The 16663-nt window shown below is 40.3% G+C and overlaps 3 protein-coding genes across 5 annotated transcripts; 2 read left to right on the top strand and 1 right to left on the bottom strand.

Moving 5' to 3' along the window:
- Positions 1–690: 690 nt before the first annotated feature.
- On the top strand, positions 691–5265 carry agxta (alanine--glyoxylate and serine--pyruvate aminotransferase a). The gene is made up of 11 exons (XM_037114999.1): positions 691–1110; positions 2449–2641; positions 3067–3131; positions 3213–3313; positions 3402–3472; positions 3590–3674; positions 3753–3851; positions 3976–4045; positions 4638–4733; positions 4879–5007; positions 5104–5265. Exons 1-11 carry the CDS (start codon positions 952–954, stop codon positions 5209–5211), a joined length of 1176 nt encoding a protein of 391 aa, XP_036970894.1. The 5' UTR covers positions 691–951; the 3' UTR covers positions 5212–5265.
- Positions 5266–6223: 958 nt separating this feature from the next.
- Positions 6224–9079, top strand: dtymk (deoxythymidylate kinase (thymidylate kinase)). Its single transcript, XM_037114272.1, has 5 exons — positions 6224–6501; positions 6639–6747; positions 8164–8254; positions 8375–8572; positions 8663–9079. Exons 1-5 carry the CDS (start codon positions 6372–6374, stop codon positions 8771–8773), a joined length of 639 nt encoding a protein of 212 aa, XP_036970167.1. The 5' UTR covers positions 6224–6371; the 3' UTR covers positions 8774–9079.
- A 170-nt stretch (positions 9080–9249) lies between these two features.
- On the bottom strand, positions 9250–16173 carry atg4b (autophagy related 4B, cysteine peptidase). Of its 3 annotated transcripts, none has more exons than XM_037114270.1 (13): positions 16024–16173; positions 13559–13660; positions 13395–13466; positions 13195–13293; positions 12928–13029; positions 12749–12821; positions 11969–12048; positions 11455–11651; positions 10448–10526; positions 10168–10313; positions 9978–10034; positions 9790–9883; positions 9250–9690 (listed from the first exon to the last, which is right to left on the bottom strand). In XM_037114270.1, the coding sequence occupies exons 1-13, from the start codon at positions 16031–16033 to the stop codon at positions 9602–9604; spliced, it is 1200 nt and encodes a 399-aa protein (XP_036970165.1). In that variant the 5' UTR covers positions 16034–16173; the 3' UTR covers positions 9250–9601. The 3 variants fall into 3 exon arrangements, with proteins under 3 accessions (XP_036970165.1, XP_036970164.1, XP_036970166.1); XM_037114269.1 differs by lacking the exon at positions 16024–16173 and adding an exon at positions 14318–14477; XM_037114271.1 differs by lacking the exon at positions 16024–16173 and adding an exon at positions 14318–14477 and having other exon boundaries at positions 9289–9675.
- Between the last annotated feature and the right edge of the window lie 490 nt (positions 16174–16663).

The following is a 16663-nucleotide window of genomic DNA, read 5'->3' as shown; positions in this document are numbered from 1 at the left end:
CGTGTTGTGTGAATCTGTTGAGAAGAGTGCACCATGTCGGTTCTCTCACACTGCTTGTCATCACATTTTAATATTTAAAAATGTTTACATCACAGTTTTCTTTTGGGACACTTTCTGGTTTAATAGACATCTCTCCTCACACTGTGCCCACTGTTATCAGGCGGTCCAGTGGCAGATGCTGACATACAGAGCTTTTCAAAACATACACATTCACTGGGCAACATAAGAAGATTACTTAATACTACGCCACCACGGTTTGTGTGGTGTGCGCAAATGGAAGCGGCATTTTAAAGCCATTATTGGGTGATGACATGACAGTAACATTACTCTTTAGCTCATAAAGAACCATGTGACACACGGCCCTGACGTGCAGAGTATGTGAATCAAACTGAGTGAAATATACTAGAACTGATAACGTTGTCCATGTTTCTCATTGAAAAATCGAAAACTTGGAAATCAGACCATCATTTTGTTTACACCCTTAGATCTATTACACTTTTATGAGACTTACCAACATTGTTTAAGGTTGAAAACACTGTCAGAATATTAATATATATAATATAAGTGAAACTCAGCAACTTCAACTAGTCAGAACCTACAATTATCTGATTCAAAATAGGATCATTTACACTTGTAAGTTGGGAAAAATAGGTTGGACACATATCGTGTTGACATGGGTAAAGGCATGGCAGTGTAACAGTTAAGCCTGACAATCTGGAGAGCCTTCAGTCAATGATTAACTTTTTGGACATGTTGGGAAGACTTCACTGTGCACAGAAAGCAACAAGTGTTTGCAGAAGAAGACAGAGATAAAAGCAGAAAATGTTGTGACGGACTCCTGACCCGAGGACCTCACTGGTCAGACAGAGGGGGTGTGCTTGCTCGAGGTTCTACTTCACCTGCTTCCACTGCTATTTTTGGATTCACTGCGTTCGTCTCGCTGCTGGGAACATGTCGTCCTTTTCCGTACCTCCACCAAAATGCCTAAAGAAACCGCTGGCCGTTCCACATCGTTACATGTTTGGACCGGGACCTTCCAATGTTCCTTCAAGAATTTTAATGGCTGGGATCAATCCTGTCATTGGACACATGCATCCAGAGATATTTGAGGTAAGTCAGTGGGTTAAACACACATGATGTTGGCTGTCAGGGAAGACAGGCATAAGAGGAAAGTCAGACTAAGCAGACTATGGCCCAAACTGTGTAAATATGAACACTTTAAAAGCTAACAGCAGAACTATTTACGCTATCTACATTGTAAATTTGAAGTGTGTGCGGGATTGTAAAGCTTCTTAGTGCTCAGTTAAGATACATTTGTACATTGCACAACAGTTTTCAACATTTCCATTGTGCAAAGAAAAGTTATCTCATGAAACCTTTCATATAGAAAAGGTCCAAACCAGACTGGTTTCTCATAGAGCAAGAAAAAAGCCTTTTAACAGGCAGAAACTTTGAACAGAACCAAGCTGAGATCAATTTTAAATTTAATGCAACAACCTGTGTTTTAGTAACACAGAGTTAAATACAGTATACAGTAAGCAGTTAAAGTAATTTAATGTTACTCAGGTATTCCCATTTGATATTCATGCTTCTAATTCACTTCATATGTTTTACTCCACTACATAACAGCGTAACATCTGAAAGGGGTCGTAATGCATATCAAAAAATATTTTGATTTGAAGTATATTTTAGTGAATACAGTCCTGTAGTTCCTGCAATAATTCTGTATTCCAATTTAGGTACATTGTGAGAACAGGACATTTACCCTAAAAAGAGAAGTGCTCCTTTCAGTCAAGTATCCAAGAACTTCAACCAATGGGAACGGCAGAACCACGGCCATTTTGATTAAAAGTGTGTAAAACAAATGTGTGTTTGTTTTGCTCTCTTTGTGAGGACTCACTTTAACACCATCTAGCGAGGACACTTCTGTGTTGTGAGGACATTTTGGCTGGTATTCACTACCTCAAAGGACTGTTCAAAGGTTGATTCTTGGTCTAAGGTTAAGGTCAGGGTTAGGATAATGGGGGATTTATTCATGATGGTCAGGATTAGGGGCAAGCGATTGCATTACATCAGTCAAGGTCCTCACAAGTACAGAGAGACAAATGTGTACGTGTGTGAGAGAGAGAGACGGCGTGCTTAACTGTCCATCACAATCTCAACACGCTCAGATGTTTAAACATCTTAAATCCCCTTCAATGAGAATAACAAAAGCTAATGACTAATTAAATGACTAATATGACTGAAATGACTCAGTTTTCAGAAATCTTTCTGACAAATTTTCTGTCAATCAACTAATCTGATTCCTAACCTGCTCATGATTGGACAGATTTCAAGTGTTTCAGCTAACAACCACTCACAGTCTGCCACTCATTTAGGGCAACAGGATATAGGACCATAAATATGTTTCTATCCTTTTCACTAACATTTGCTTATTTAATATCTCAGATAATGAATGACATCAAAAGTGGGATCCAGTACATGTTCCAGACTCAGAACAGCATGACTTTAGCTGTGAGCGGCACCGGCCACACCGCCATGGAGTGTGCCATCTTCAACACAGTGGAGCCCGGGGACAGCGTTCTGTCTGCAGTCAATGGCATATGGGGCGAGCGAGCGGCAGATATGGCTGAGAGGATAGGTAAGGCTTGTGGTCTTCAATAAGTTTGTGTCAACACATTAAGACAAAACAAACAAATTGCAAGTCAATCCATGAATCTTTTCTTCAGTCTGTGGCTCTCAACTCCAAATATTAGTTATTACTTACAATGTAAATCTGAGAAACGGGATCACAGATAATATAATGAGAGTGTAATTTTAAAAAGGCTCAGTAATTTTCTATAACAACTGGTCACTGTAGTTTCTAGCAGCATATATTTGTTGGGAACTATTTCCAGCAGTGGATGAATACGCATTTGCTGCACTAGTATATGCAACAGTGTGAAATTGTATGTGGGACTGACTGTAAATACACTACAGGGCCCGTGTTCACCATAATGAAGGAACATGTCTCCCAGTGCGAGAGTGTGGCTCAACCACAGAATATCATGTGTGTCAATCCAACAGGTGCCAGAGTGAACACCATCGTGGCGCCCCCTGGTGGCTTCTTCACCAACGCAGAAATTGAGCAGGTATCACTCCGACCCTCCAGTTCAGATAAATAATCCTTCAAAGCTATTGTCTGTCTGATCAAACTATTTTTCTCACCACAGGCCTTATCGAAATACAGGCCGGTGGTGCTCTTCCTTGCACATGGAGAGTCTTCCACAGGAGTCTTGCATCCTTTAGATGGCATCGGGCAGCTGTGCCATAAGTAGGATGCAGCCATCATTCCTCTGTCATCATCACACCTGTAACAAAATTAAGGCAGATAACAGTTGTGTTATGATTCGTGCCTACAGGTATGGCTGTTTGTTACTCGTCGACTCTGTGGCGTCAATTGGAGGAGCTCCTCTCTGCATGGACCAGCAAGGTTTAGTACGATTCTGATCGATGTTTCCAGTCTCTCTGGGGCATAGCATGAAACCCTTTACTGTGATTTGATGGCACAAATTATCGATTTCTGTGGGTGTTTGTAATGTATTTTCAGAGATAGACATCCTCTACACAGGCTCCCAAAAGGTTTTGAATGCTCCTCCGGGTACAGCACCCATCTCCTTCAGTGAAAGGGCATGGTGAGAAATGTACACACAAGTAATAATTCAGAGTATAGTGTATGTAACATGCGTAGTTAAAGCTGAATGTGTTCACAGCCAGAAAGTATTCAACCGGAGGACGAAGCCTGTGTCCTTCTTCTTGGATTTGAGTTGGCTTGCAAACTACTGGGGATGTGATGGCAAGCTGTCAAGAGTGTAAGGCACCTTTTTCTTTTCCAGCAGACAGGAAGTGATAACTTTTCTAACTGTTGTCTTATTTTAGCCAGACTTCAATAATCATCTCAACGTTGCTCTGTCTTCTCCTTTTTCTGCTCCATAGATATCACCACACAGGTCCAGTCACTGCTTTCTACTCTCTGAGGGAGAGTCTGGCTGTCCTTGCTGAAGAGGTGAGACAATAAAATGATTTTGCATCCTTCTACTGTCAATTCTGTACAGACAGCCAGCGAGTTGTCCAGTGACTTTGGTCAGAATGAGGCATAAACTTGAATCAGTCATTAACTAGCTTTTTACTTTTTCAGAAATGAATGTGAATATAAAAGCAATGTGTTGTTTTGTGCATGTCCCTGAGCATGGCAAAGTCTGCCACCTCACTATTTTGGCCTTGAGTGAAAAACTGATTTTAATAGAATCATAAACCGATATTTGTTGCCTGCAGGGGAGAAATCCTTCGGACTTTGGTAATCATGAGGTCAAAGTTTTAGTTTGTTCAGTACTTTATGCAGAGGCCAACACAGTAGCAAAACACATGCAAAAAGACAAAACACTAGCAAATTAAGAAAATATCTTAATCCAGTTCACAACATGCAACATCAGGGAACACACTGCAAATACACACAATTTCAAAAACACATGCTTTATGCTAAAACCAGATTAGCACCCTGAAAATGAAAATGTAAATAATGAAAATATGGGTTCTGTTTCAGCTATACTATAATGTTTGGGTTGTGTGCTTTATGCCTTTTTTTCTGTCATTCTTAGGGTCTGGAAAAGTCGTGGGAAAGACATGAAAAAGTGGCAGAGTATTTCCACGCTGGCTTAGAGAGCATGGGTCTCAAACTTTTTGTCAAAGAAAAGGTGAGTTTTAACACAATCATGTAATTTTATAACTGACTGTAGTGGAATTCATAGATCTACAAGCAGTTGTTACAACAACAGAAGTTGACGAAATAATATAAAATGTTAAAAATGTGCTCATTCTGTCTTCAATTGGTTGTTACAGAAAGCAAGACTGCCTACAGTCACCACTATTGTTGCTCCTCATGGATATGACTGGAAAGAGATCACAACCTACATCATGAAAACGCATAATTTAGAGATTTCCGGAGGGCTTGGTCCATCTGTTGGCTTGGTGAGAGATTGATTATATACTCTTGTTTTACTTCTGATTTAAACCCACTAAGATGCCCTGTGTTGCTTGACTCCCAGATGTTTTTGTTCTTTCCAGGTGCTGCGTGTGGGACTTATGGGATGTAACAGCACAAAGGACAGTGTTGACATGGTGCTGGAAGCACTGAAAGATGCTCTGAAACACTGTCACAAAAGCAAAGTGTAACATGTTGCTGTTGGATGCTTTGGAGAAAGTCCTGAATAAATGTTGTTGTTATAAGGAAGCGTGCTGTTGTTTTCTGTCCACATCCAACCACCAACTGAACACAGTGGTCACTGTAGTAATTATCACATGAAATTTCAACACCTTATTATTTACAGAGGAACTTACAGGTTTCTGACACCAGTGAATCAATGTGTTAAAATAATGATGCGGGAAATTTAACAAATCGATACACACTACAGTAACAACTACAGTCGCTTTTTGTCCACTTACAAAAGACAAATTAGAGAAAAGCAAGGTCAAATGAAAAAAACTACACATCCCATGAGTCATAGCTTTTGGTATATCCTTAAAGCTTTGTGGGAGCTGTAGCTGTTGAAAGGTGTTATACTTTTCATCCTGCTATCAGAACAAGAAAAGTAATTTGTCACACAGGGCTGTAGTAAACTATATACCTTGGAACAAGGTTTGAATCTTGCCCTTGAAACTAGATGTTAGAACTACATAAAAAGTCTTTGTTGCCTTTTATAAATTAAATACATTTTTAAAAAGTCATATCGGCTACTCCTCTGTACTTTGTATATTTTATTATGTATGTTATTACAACTACTATATTATCCTTTTTTCATATTCATGTGGTTGTATATATTGTTTTATTGTTGTACATATATAATGATTTTCTATCTTTTTTGATACTTGTTTATGTTGATGTTTATATTGATAATTTTTAAGAAGAACTACTAACTGTGTTTCGTTGTTTCTGAAACAATGTCAATAAACATCTACTCTATTTCATTCTATATCAAAAGTGTAAATAGAACGCACATTCAAATTTTATAAAAGGAATTATTTTATATAACAAAATAATATATGTTAGTAACATATGATTATTTCATTTATATGTTTCACTTGTATTACAATTAATTCGATGAATTTTTCTGTAATTATCGTGAAGAATGTTATTTAAATAAAGTAGGTGAGGAAAAAAAAACAATAACAAACAAACCCGGAAGTGAGTCGTTCTGCTTCCTCCTTAACGACGACTGGTTGCTTCCGGTGGAAAAAAAAGGCGGGTAAATGTTGTTGTAAGCTAGCGCTGTGTGTAACATTTAACCTCAGAAAGAAGCTCCTACTTACCAACTGCCAACAACAGCTGGGAGATAATGGCGTGTAAAAGAGGAGCTCTCATCGTGCTGGAGGGAGTCGACAAGGCCGGCAAGACGACGCAGTGCAAGAAGCTGGTCCAGGCGCTACAACAGAGCGGCAGACCCGCGGAGATGATGCGGTTTCCCGGTGAGACGCGTTGTAGTTTTGCCGCTGTCACTTTAGCATAGCATCGTGATTTAGGTTCCTTTTGAAAGGTTTGAAAGTTTTCGATACAGTGTGACATTAACATAACGAGCCCCGTTGTTGTGTTGTTATCGGCGCAGACAGGACAACGACTATCGGACAGCTGATCAGCGCCTACCTGGAGAACAAAAGCGACCTGGAGGACCACACGGTGCACCTGCTGTTCTCTGCTAACCGCTGGGAGCTGGTGTAAGAGTCTTCATTTACTTGTTGGAACACACCCCAGTGCTTCGTTCAAGTACCAACAACTCACTGTACAAATACGGAATTCAGAGTTTCTGAATTGTATTCAAGTGTTTGTCCACGACGTTTGGACATGTCATGGCAAGTCAAAATGTCAGCTGTGGAAAGGGACTACAAAATGTTTTATTTACTTGCATGCAAGAGTGACACATACAAATGGTCAGTTAACCCAAATTACAAGAGCATATTGATTTTTTTTAAGTTAATCATTGGTAAAAGTTTATAGGCTGCCATGCTGTTGTTCTCTGAAGCAGTAAAAATGATTTGCCTGTCATGCTGTTGTTGAGGGGACAGCTGTGGTTTCTATTTAACCCTGGTGGCATCTAGTCATGCATCACATTTTGGGCTCAGGTTTTAAGGATGTAAATGGAACTACAGTTGTGGTGCTCAAAGTATTTCATTAGTAATATTATGTTTCTAGCCCCAAATGACTCCCTTGTGAGTACAGGTCGTAGAAATCCGTGGATTGTCTTCAGCAATTTTAAATTTGGTTTCTGGACAGTGTTTTTCCCCTAATGTGGCAATGATGCAGTTCCATCAGTGTAACATCCCATTGGGTGCTGTGTGCATTAAAAATGACCTCCAAGTCTACATCTGATTGAGGTTGAGTGATGAATGAGTAACATGTAAACAGACCCTTTTAATATTGTAACCACATGTCACAGGATGTTACATCTGCCTGCTTTGTTTAAAAGAGTTTAATCTGATGCTTTTCTTTATTAATATATCACTGACAGTTAGTTGGGGAATATTGGGATGTATTTATTTTGAGACATATATTAGTTTTTGTTTTGTGAGTACTTTTATAGGATATTGATGCACATGCATATGTGCACACATATCCAAATATCCCTGGCTCTTTTTGAGTAGTGTAATTTTTTTGGTATTTTCCATGAATTGAAATAATCACAATATCCCTCACATTTGGGTGCCAAGTAACAACGCCTCTTGAAATGGGAAGTGTACGGTGCTACGACCTCTGGTTGTTTGATTTGATGCTTGTCTTTTTTTACATGTCAAAATAACAATAATCCTACTAACGAAAACTGTCTGTCTATCCAGAACTTGATATCTTGTTCCTCAGAGCTGTGTTGTTTTTCAGTAATCACCAAAAAATACACCAGCGAGTCACACTTAGCACTGTGAGACACACACGTTCATTACCATGAACACACACTAGTAGTTTATTCAGTCCTTCAAAAATTAACCAACTTTGTGAAACGAACTGTATGAATGAACTTTTCATATTTGCCATTGCCTTTTCTTTCATTATAAGCCTTGATTAATTCTACTTACCTGTATACATTGTAGCATGCATTTTCTTATGCAGCATAATGAAATTATACGATTGTATGACCACAGTCCTTTAATGAAGAGGAAACTGGAGCAGGGCATCTCCCTGGTGGTGGATCGGTACGCCTTCTCTGGAGCTGCTTTCACCAGCGCAAAGCCAGTGAGTCTTCTGTTAGCCTTTCAAACTCTTCTTACATCATACCATATTACTGTGTGTGTGTGTGTGTGTGTGTGTGTGTAAGGAGCAACAGACATGTCATGACATGTTTGTCTCCTTCAGGGTTTCTGTCTGGACTGGTGCAAGAACCCAGATGTGGGGCTGCCGAAGCCGGACCTTGTTATGTTCCTACAGCTCAGTCCAGCTGAGGCTGCTCTGAGAGGTCAGTTTGGAGAAGAGAGATATGAGACCAGTGTTTTCCAAAGAGCGGTGCAACAGAAATTTGAACAACTAATGAAGGATCCTTCAGTCAACTGGCAGGTATGAGATGAGTCTCGATTGTAGATTTAATACCAGGTGTCATTTATGTCAATATTTATAACATCTTGTGGTCTAAATTGTGTTTTCTAGGTCATAGATGCTGCTCAGAGCGTTGACGACGTGCACAAGGACATCACAAATCACAGCCTTAATGCTGTCAACAAAGCACTGAACCTGCCTCTTGGACAGCTATGGAAGTGAACCTGAATCAGGCTTGAATGAAACTCTTTCAGTATAAAGACAGACTGTTGGTAGAGTGACCAAATGACTCTTCTGCACACTACTCACTTTGCTTAAGTCCCTTTTTACTTGTCATTCTTTGAATGAAAGCGGAAGAGAAATGCTTGGCTTTTGTTCAAATATGGTTTCCTACTGTCTTGAAATTGAGTAGAATCATTGTCCATCAGATTCTGATTTTATTTTTTATTTTGTAATCCTCTTACATAGTCTATTGTTCACTTACCTGTCTATATATTTTGTTGATTAAATAAATAATCTTTGAATGAACTCGTTTATATGTTTTAGACTTGGCAAGGATACTTTGCAAGAACAATTAATACAACTTGTCTGCAGATTTGACTCAATTTGGTTTCATTACAGGCTGTTACAGACTTCAGTTATTAGTGACAAAGCCATGGGCATCATTAACCATTGTGTTTCTATACAACATAAAACTGTTATGGCAATTTTACTTATGGAGTCAGGGAAAGGCACCATATCACTTCAGAATAAACATTTAAAGTGTTAAGACTCAAATGGAAACACATGTATGTGAAAATGTGCATATGAATTTATCCTGAGCTCCTGCTACGGCTTCCACCAGGCAGTCTCAACGTTGGATACAGAGAGCATTCAGTGGCTGTTGAGAAGAACGCTGTGTGACACACACTGACTACACCATTGGAGCTGGACTGGCTCAAGAGGTCTCCAATTAATGTTCATCCCCCTCAGGCTTCCCTTCTGATACAGAGAAGAGACCGAGAATCTCTCGCCCAACTGTCGTGAACAGTAAAGCATTGTCTTTGTTCCTCACAGGGAAAGGATCTCAAACTCTTCATCTTCTGAATCAAAGAACCGCTCCAACCTGTCCGAGTCCGAGAAATCTGTGAAGTGAGCGTCAACACGTGAAAAGGAAAAGGGAAAAAAACATTAAAATTCATTTTCACAAACTGAATTTTTGGAATATATTTTTTGCAAAGAATAAGCAGTTCATTCACCAGGAGTAAGGTTAAGGGCATCCACGCTGACCATGTGAGAGGGCTGACTGTCTACTAGTTCGAACATGGGCAGGCCTCCTCTGTTGCAGGACAGCTGGAAGAGACAGACCATCATTTCATCATGTACAAATTCCTCCGTCGGCAAAGTTAACAGCTACAGATGAGTCAAGGGAGCCACAGAAACATACCCTTCTTATGCGCATACACCAGTCGTCAAACTCGTCCTCTGTTCTGCAGAAGAAACCCTGACAGAAAGCAAACAAAAAAAACCACAATCAGCTGTGGAGCGTCTGATTTGCTCACATTCACAGGAAACAATGGGCTTCAGTTTGAGATACAGAAGCTCTGCACTATAAAAACGCTCCCTGACATTCCTACCGCTGCAATGGATGGGTCCAGTTCACAGATGTGCATGCGACAGGGTGGGTGCTGACAATGGTACGTCTCATCCGGGACCTGGCCATCTTCACAGGGCTCCACTGCAGGCTGAGTGGTGTGTGGGTCTAAATAAATGAGTTCCTCTCCTGCAAAATGAAGGAAAAGAAAAGCATGGTTACAATTAGATTAACTTCTTTATGTAAGTGGAGTTAATATGGTGAGCATGAGTGTGCAGTGCACAGCTGAGTGTTTATTTCACAAACACAGAGACCAGACATACCGACATAACCAATGAAGTAATGGGCACTGTTGGGTTTTCCCCCAATAACACCCAGGGACTGAGGCAGCATGAAGCATTGCTGTGAAAAGAGACAAGAGGGTTTATCTCACCCCGGATGGAGCTGACTTTGCCTCACTTGACCTGTTTTCTTAGCCAACTTTACTACAAATAACACATAAATGACATTATGACCTTTTTCCAAAGCGTATCATTTTTGCTTTTTGAAGATTATCAGTTTAAAGAGACTAAAAGGAGCTTTATTTTAATTTTTGTTTATTCTGGCAGCCCCTTTGGAAAAAAAAACATATTGAACTGAAAATGTTTTTGCACCATTCAAAAGTCCCTTGTGGTTCCTTAAAGGTGCAATATGTAAAAGTACTGGTTTAAAACACTGAAAACTAAACAGATATTATCAACAGAACATGAAGAAATAGAAGTCCTGACATGATGAGGTCTCTGTCTTGTGTTTCAGACATGCTAGTTTTCCTAAATGAACATGCTAACCAGCTAACCAGGGCTAATCTCGGTCTAAAGCTCCAGTCCCTGGTGCTCCAAGCCCCGGATCAGACTTAGCTGACAAGCTAAGTCTGATCCTACAGTTTTCCTACAGTTTGCAGTTATTCTGGTTATATGCTGCCAGCTCTCTGATTTGAGTATGAACTTGACAAGACGCCAGTTCTTACATTCTGCACTTTTAAAGGACTTAAAACCAAATTTGCAGCAACCACAGCAGACAGCGGAAGTTGTGGGGGGGGGGAAGCAGGCAATTTTCAGTGTTTCTACAGTTGTTCATAAAATTAGGATTGACTGGCTTGGAGAGAAAAAGCTGAATCAAGTGGCCATATTTAACACAAGGCCTACATGCATGTACAGAGACATGTTTGTGGATATAAACTGGTAAATTCAGTTTTTCCCAATTTGTAAAACCACTTTTCAGTCACAACCCCCAGATATAACTGCCATTATATCCCACACAAAATGGGCATATACATGGTGGGGTAGCTCACCTTGAGGGTTTCAATGTAGGCCTCGTTTATATCACTCAGGCCCAGCCTGAGGGGGATGAGCAGGACCAGAGGTTTCCAGAGAGCCGTCTCCTCCTCAGCCAGGGCACATGCTCCCTCCAGGCAGCCGTTGAGTTCACCCGCTCCCTCTGGTTCAGCACTGGCTCCTGCAAAGTCCAGCCAGGGCATACAGAGACGCTCTGCAAGGGGAAAAAACAACAACTTGTTAATTTAGGACAGCAATCAGCCTAATGAAAGCTTTCCACTTAAATACGTTTCTATCCCTCTATTAGAGCTCGGAAAAGTGCCAAAATCTTACTGTTGGATGAGCTTGTTGTCGTTACCCCAACTGACATTTGAATGTGATATCAGTAATATTTAGCTGAAATACTAATTCCGTGAACAAACCCATTTGGTCCAAAGGTTTAACCTGGTGTGACATTTAAACTGCTTATGCAAATGAATTATAACAGGGAAAGAACAGTACAACACAAGGTTGCAACACATCTGCACTCACTGATCTCCTCGATGACCACGGTGTTGTCCATCGCCACGTGCACCACTAATCTGCTCCACGTATCAAACACCGCCAACTTCCTGAAAGAGGGACAGCACATTGTGTTTCCTACAAAGTAAAACACTTTTTTCTTTGAGCAGTTTTAAACGTCATCTGTGTGAACTAAAGTTGTCTTCTTCTGTCCATTGTTTGACAGCACGATGGATGACTACATGGTGAGAGTGGACAAGAAAGAAATCATTGTATCGTAGTCGGAGCACAAGAATGTAATTGCGAGCGTGACACGAAGCACATTCCTGCTGCCACTTTCACACTATTATGCTCATTGACTTTTGGCAGTGCTTATGTGCTAATAAACATAGCAACGTGCCCGCAAAGGCAGCAAATAAGAAAACAACAAGCTAGTAAACATGGGTGTAAAAAGTGCATGATCTGAAACACCAAAAAATTCAGCTTCAGAAATGTTGTGAGAGTAAGGACATTTGTTAGATCTCACGGATACAAATGAGAATTACTGAATGTAAACACAACTTTTGTTTGTGTACAAGAAAATCCGGAGCACCTTTAATCTTTAAATTACCAAGCAAAACATTAAGATTAGCAGTGTTATGTATGAGTTAAAAATCTTTTCTTTTGAGATGACTTTCGAACTAATGGCTTATCATACAATGAATGCAACATTAACCAACAAAGTAATTGATATGGTATAAATAATAATTTAGTGCAGGCCTGTAATATAAAACATGGAAACCCCTGAAACTCATTGATTGCTCTACTTACTTGAGAACCTGGGCGACTGTGTTTGGTCCATACCACTGGCCTATTGGCTTCCCCTCTCCAACTCCCATTTGGGCTGCAGCATTTAGGAACGAAACAGGAACAATTATATGGAAACTCTTCGAGGACTGTCTGGAGTGAGTCCTTGATATGATTGGAAAGGTTTCACCGTCGCTACTCACCGATTTGATGGATGGAATAATAGCTGTCTTTTTTGTCAATGAAGGCGTTGAGAATGCTGATGTACTCTTCTCTTTGTTTCTTGTCTCTGGCCCATCTCCAGTCTGAGAACAAAAAGCCAGTTATTAAGCCCGTTTAAAACGAGCTCTGTTCAGTATAGTCAACTCACTGGAGAAGAGCAGTTAGTCCCACACAGTGATACAATCCACTTATATCTATATCCATCTACAATCGTGGGAGATATTTTGTTGTGTGTGTATTTATCTTACCTCTGCCTAAATGTCTGCACACCAAGGCCTCGCCGAGGATCATCTGGCCACATCGCAACATGCACCCCCATCCTGTATCTGATGTCGGCCCTGTCCCACCTGTAGCACATTCAACACGCAATTAGATGTGAAAAGCTGGATCACTCAAACTTCATCAAGTTTATCCGAGGGGCTGAATAAGACAACATGTCTTCACTTACCAATTGGTGGGAAGTTTTTTCTGTATGTGAACCACAGTCGCGAAGTGACATCTGATAAAATGTTGTCTTTCTCTACATGAAGACCAGAAATCACCATATTACAAATTGATCCACATAAGTTAAATATTTATATACCAACTCATTCACAGTCATGGCAGTCCTACCTGTGAGTGCATTGTATTGTTTTCCTAAGATCCACACAGGCTCTGAGGTCTCAGGAAAATCTTCAAACTCACCAAACCGAAGTGTGTCGTATGTCAAGGTAGCTGCAAAAAGAGGAGCTGAGTCAACTGTAGGAATGTGTGAGAATACAGAGGAGACATTTCTCATGGCTGTCTTGTTGACAACCAACCACTTGGTGCAGCTAATAACAGTGAGGCTGTCAGCGAGTAGAGACGGAGTGTCAGTTAGCTGTTTGAGAAGAATTCCAGTCACTTTCTGGAAGGTTCTTTCTGTACAACCATCTTTAAAAGCATCCAGCTATTTATTTTCAATGTTTGTTTTTATAGATTAACTTACGCTTCATTTTAGATGCAAGCGAACAAGTGAAAGCGGAATCTCTCTGTAGAAACAAAGTATCAGGTTTCAAGTTCCTACAAAATGCATTTCTGTAGCCCTGTTCACACGAGACTAGTATCATATGGAGACCACATATGATTTAGAAATGACCTCCCCTCTCCTGTACTTGGTGTGGTGCATTTGCACGAGCTAAGCAAAGTCTGTATTTTAATTGAATTTGCATTCATTATCCTCTGGGCATAATGTCACGGAGCGTCTGCTCTTGACCAGCCACATTATTCACATAGTTTACAGTTGTTTTGCTCACTATCTGCATGTGTTACAAGCATCAAAACACACTTGAAGCTGATTTAGATCAAATAACTATGTGGCTGTACTTATGACATCCCTTTGTTGCTCCTTACCTTCTCTGTCATCCTTCATTTTAAACACCAATGTGGGTGATCTCACAGCACATAATATTTACTGAACTCTGACTACAGGTCCCCAAGATAAATAAGTTCCATCAGAATAGGGCTTTAAACTAATTTAAGGGGAAGTCCAGCGAAATAGTTTTAGTTTCTTGAAGACAGGAGACTACTGAGAGACAGCTTTTCAAAAAGAAAGGTCAAATGTTTCAACAGAGGCCAAGATATCAGGACATTTGGTACCCGGTATTTGAAAAGGCTTTAAAAGATTGTGAGTCCTACACTTCCCATAATGCAACAGAATACTGTTGTTTCTTGACAAGTTAAACAAATACATCTTCCTTGTCTGCTTTGTCATGACAGGATTGGCAACTCCAGTCAGACTGCCAGTCAGCACAGACCTATACTGCTTTGATGACATTAGCATTTAGCTTTAGTCATCACTAATCATTTAGTCATTAGCTCTTCATAATTCATAGCTCTCTTATGATTGAAAAACTGAAAAAACAAAAGGACAACACACTTTTATATTGATTTACTTTGTTAATATGTGGCGGACCCTGCCACCTTTCTAGCCTCAACCAGAGTTCTGCGGATCTTATTTTTCTCTGAGAACAGCTTGTTTATCCACTTATGGAACATATAAATATTTCCGTGCTTGTATTATGACCTCATTAATATTGTAAATATTAAAATTGATTGAGTTTCTTCTGCAAAACAACACAGGGCCCCCTTAAGAAAGTGCGACGGTAGAAATCAATAACAGCAACAGACTATTCACTGCAGTTGAAGTGCTGGGCTCATAGCCAGCTGTAAAACTGGGCAGGAGTACACTTCCTCTTAAGAAATGAAAAAAAGGGGGGGGGAAATCAAAGTTTGGTCAGTTGCTACCTCTTTTTTAACTAAACACTGGAAACGTAATAACGCTTTTGATGCAAAGTTTTAAAAAACAACTGTGGTTGACGACAACACATAACGTTAGCCACATTGCTAACAACTGCCAGGAAAAGTTGACTAGCTTAGCTTTCTCACTGTTTGACAGTTAGCTTCGACACAGACAGCCGTGATTTACAGGCTCATGACTTAAGAGGGAAGGTTTGTGTTTACAGTCGAATAAGAAGACAACGCAACGTTAAGTATGTTCGTTATCTCTGAGTGTTATTATTCAACTACACGAGTCTTGCTACAGATGATATATTCTCTCCTGTAGCTACTAGCATTCCCGATGCTAACAGTAGCCAAATAACTGATGCGATGGTGACAGTGCATCGGCTGGGATGTTCATCCAGGGCGTAACATAACGTTCGCATAAACAGTCAACCCAATGACAAAAGGCATATTATTACGAGCAAAACTCAACAGCGACACTTGACATTAACACAGACGGCATCTCGTAACCTTACGGGAAGTTACCGTGCTGCGCAACGAACTGTCAGACCTCGCAATTCAGCGCATTTAACCACAACAGCAGGCTAACGTTGGTTAGCATTTAGCTTTAGTCATCACTTTAGCAAGCTAACGTCACCGAGGCTACAAAGCAATATAGGTCTTTGCTGGACTAGCATCTGGGGTTGGCAATCCCGCCATGGCAGAGCAGGAGATGTGCTGCCAGGGATGAAATGGCGTTCGTGTGATTATTTTGAGGCTAGACTAGTTTGCTGCGGGGGAGAAAAGATGTTATTTTGCTCCAAAATATCGCTTACCTGCATCCATCCCGACGGTCTTCACCCTATCTTGTTTGTTGTTCTCTGCACTCTGACCCGCTGGACCAATGAGAGGAGAGTACTGTTGTGGAATTCGGAGGGGGGCGGGACATTTGGATACGGCATCCAATAAAATCCAGGAGAGGGGGGTATTTTCCTCCAGAGCCGTTAACCAATCATTACAGGATGACGTAGCCGTCAGTTGAAAACAGTTTAGGGTGCGTTCAAGTTACAGATTAATGGCCACGTAACATGCTGCTCCCTGAAGCAATCCCTGTATATGTATATACATCTTTAATCCATATAATACATTCCTTGAGCCTTTAGATAGAAAGTTATAAGGGAGTAAAATTTAAAATGATACCTTTTTTTTCAAAAGCAGTCAAAATTGGGCAAAAAAAGACTGTAAGTAAATCTTTTAACGACAATTATATATAAAATCCTGATGTGATATGGCAGATTATATAATCTCAAGGAAGATAGACAATTTTAAATGTTAGATAAAATTATGTTTTTATTTACAGTAGCCTACTCCTGGTGGTTAAATCTGACACCCAGTCTGTATCCAAGAGATTCTGATCCGACCACCAGGTGGTAACAGATAGCCGTCAATGTCATCTCATATTCTCTGCAGTCTGTA

The sequence above is a fragment of the Acanthopagrus latus genome, chromosome 11 (assembly GCF_904848185.1).
Source record: "Acanthopagrus latus isolate v.2019 chromosome 11, fAcaLat1.1, whole genome shotgun sequence".
Taxonomy (NCBI): domain Eukaryota; kingdom Metazoa; phylum Chordata; class Actinopteri; order Spariformes; family Sparidae; genus Acanthopagrus; species Acanthopagrus latus.
The sequence above is the reverse complement of the archived record's forward strand: the minus strand, read 5'-3'. Positions and strand labels throughout refer to the sequence as shown.

Bases quoted from the DNA above. Each gene is read 5' to 3' on its own strand.
- dtymk (XM_037114272.1), top strand. From the start codon at position 6,372: ATGGCGTGTAAAAGAGGAGCTCTCATCGTGCTGGAGGGAGTCGACAAG. The intron at 6,748-8,163 runs GTAAGAGTCTTC...GTATGACCACAG, and splicing joins GCTAACCGCTGGGAGCTGGT to TCCTTTAATGAAGAGGAAAC. The intron at 8,573-8,662 runs GTATGAGATGAG...TGTGTTTTCTAG, and splicing joins ATCCTTCAGTCAACTGGCAG to GTCATAGATGCTGCTCAGAG.
- agxta (XM_037114999.1), top strand. From the start codon at position 952: ATGTCGTCCTTTTCCGTACCTCCACCAAAATGCCTAAAGAAACCGCTG. The intron at 3,132-3,212 runs GTATCACTCCGA...TTCTCACCACAG, and splicing joins CCAACGCAGAAATTGAGCAG to GCCTTATCGAAATACAGGCC. The intron at 3,314-3,401 runs GTAGGATGCAGC...TCGTGCCTACAG, and splicing joins ATCGGGCAGCTGTGCCATAA to GTATGGCTGTTTGTTACTCG.
- atg4b (XM_037114269.1), bottom strand. The intron at 12,822-12,927 runs GTGAGTAGCGAC...TAAATGCTGCAG, and splicing joins TTATTCCATCCATCAAATCG to CCCAAATGGGAGTTGGAGAG. The intron at 9,691-9,789 runs GTGAATGAACTG...TTTCACGTGTTG, and splicing joins TGCCCTTAACCTTACTCCTG to ACGCTCACTTCACAGATTTC.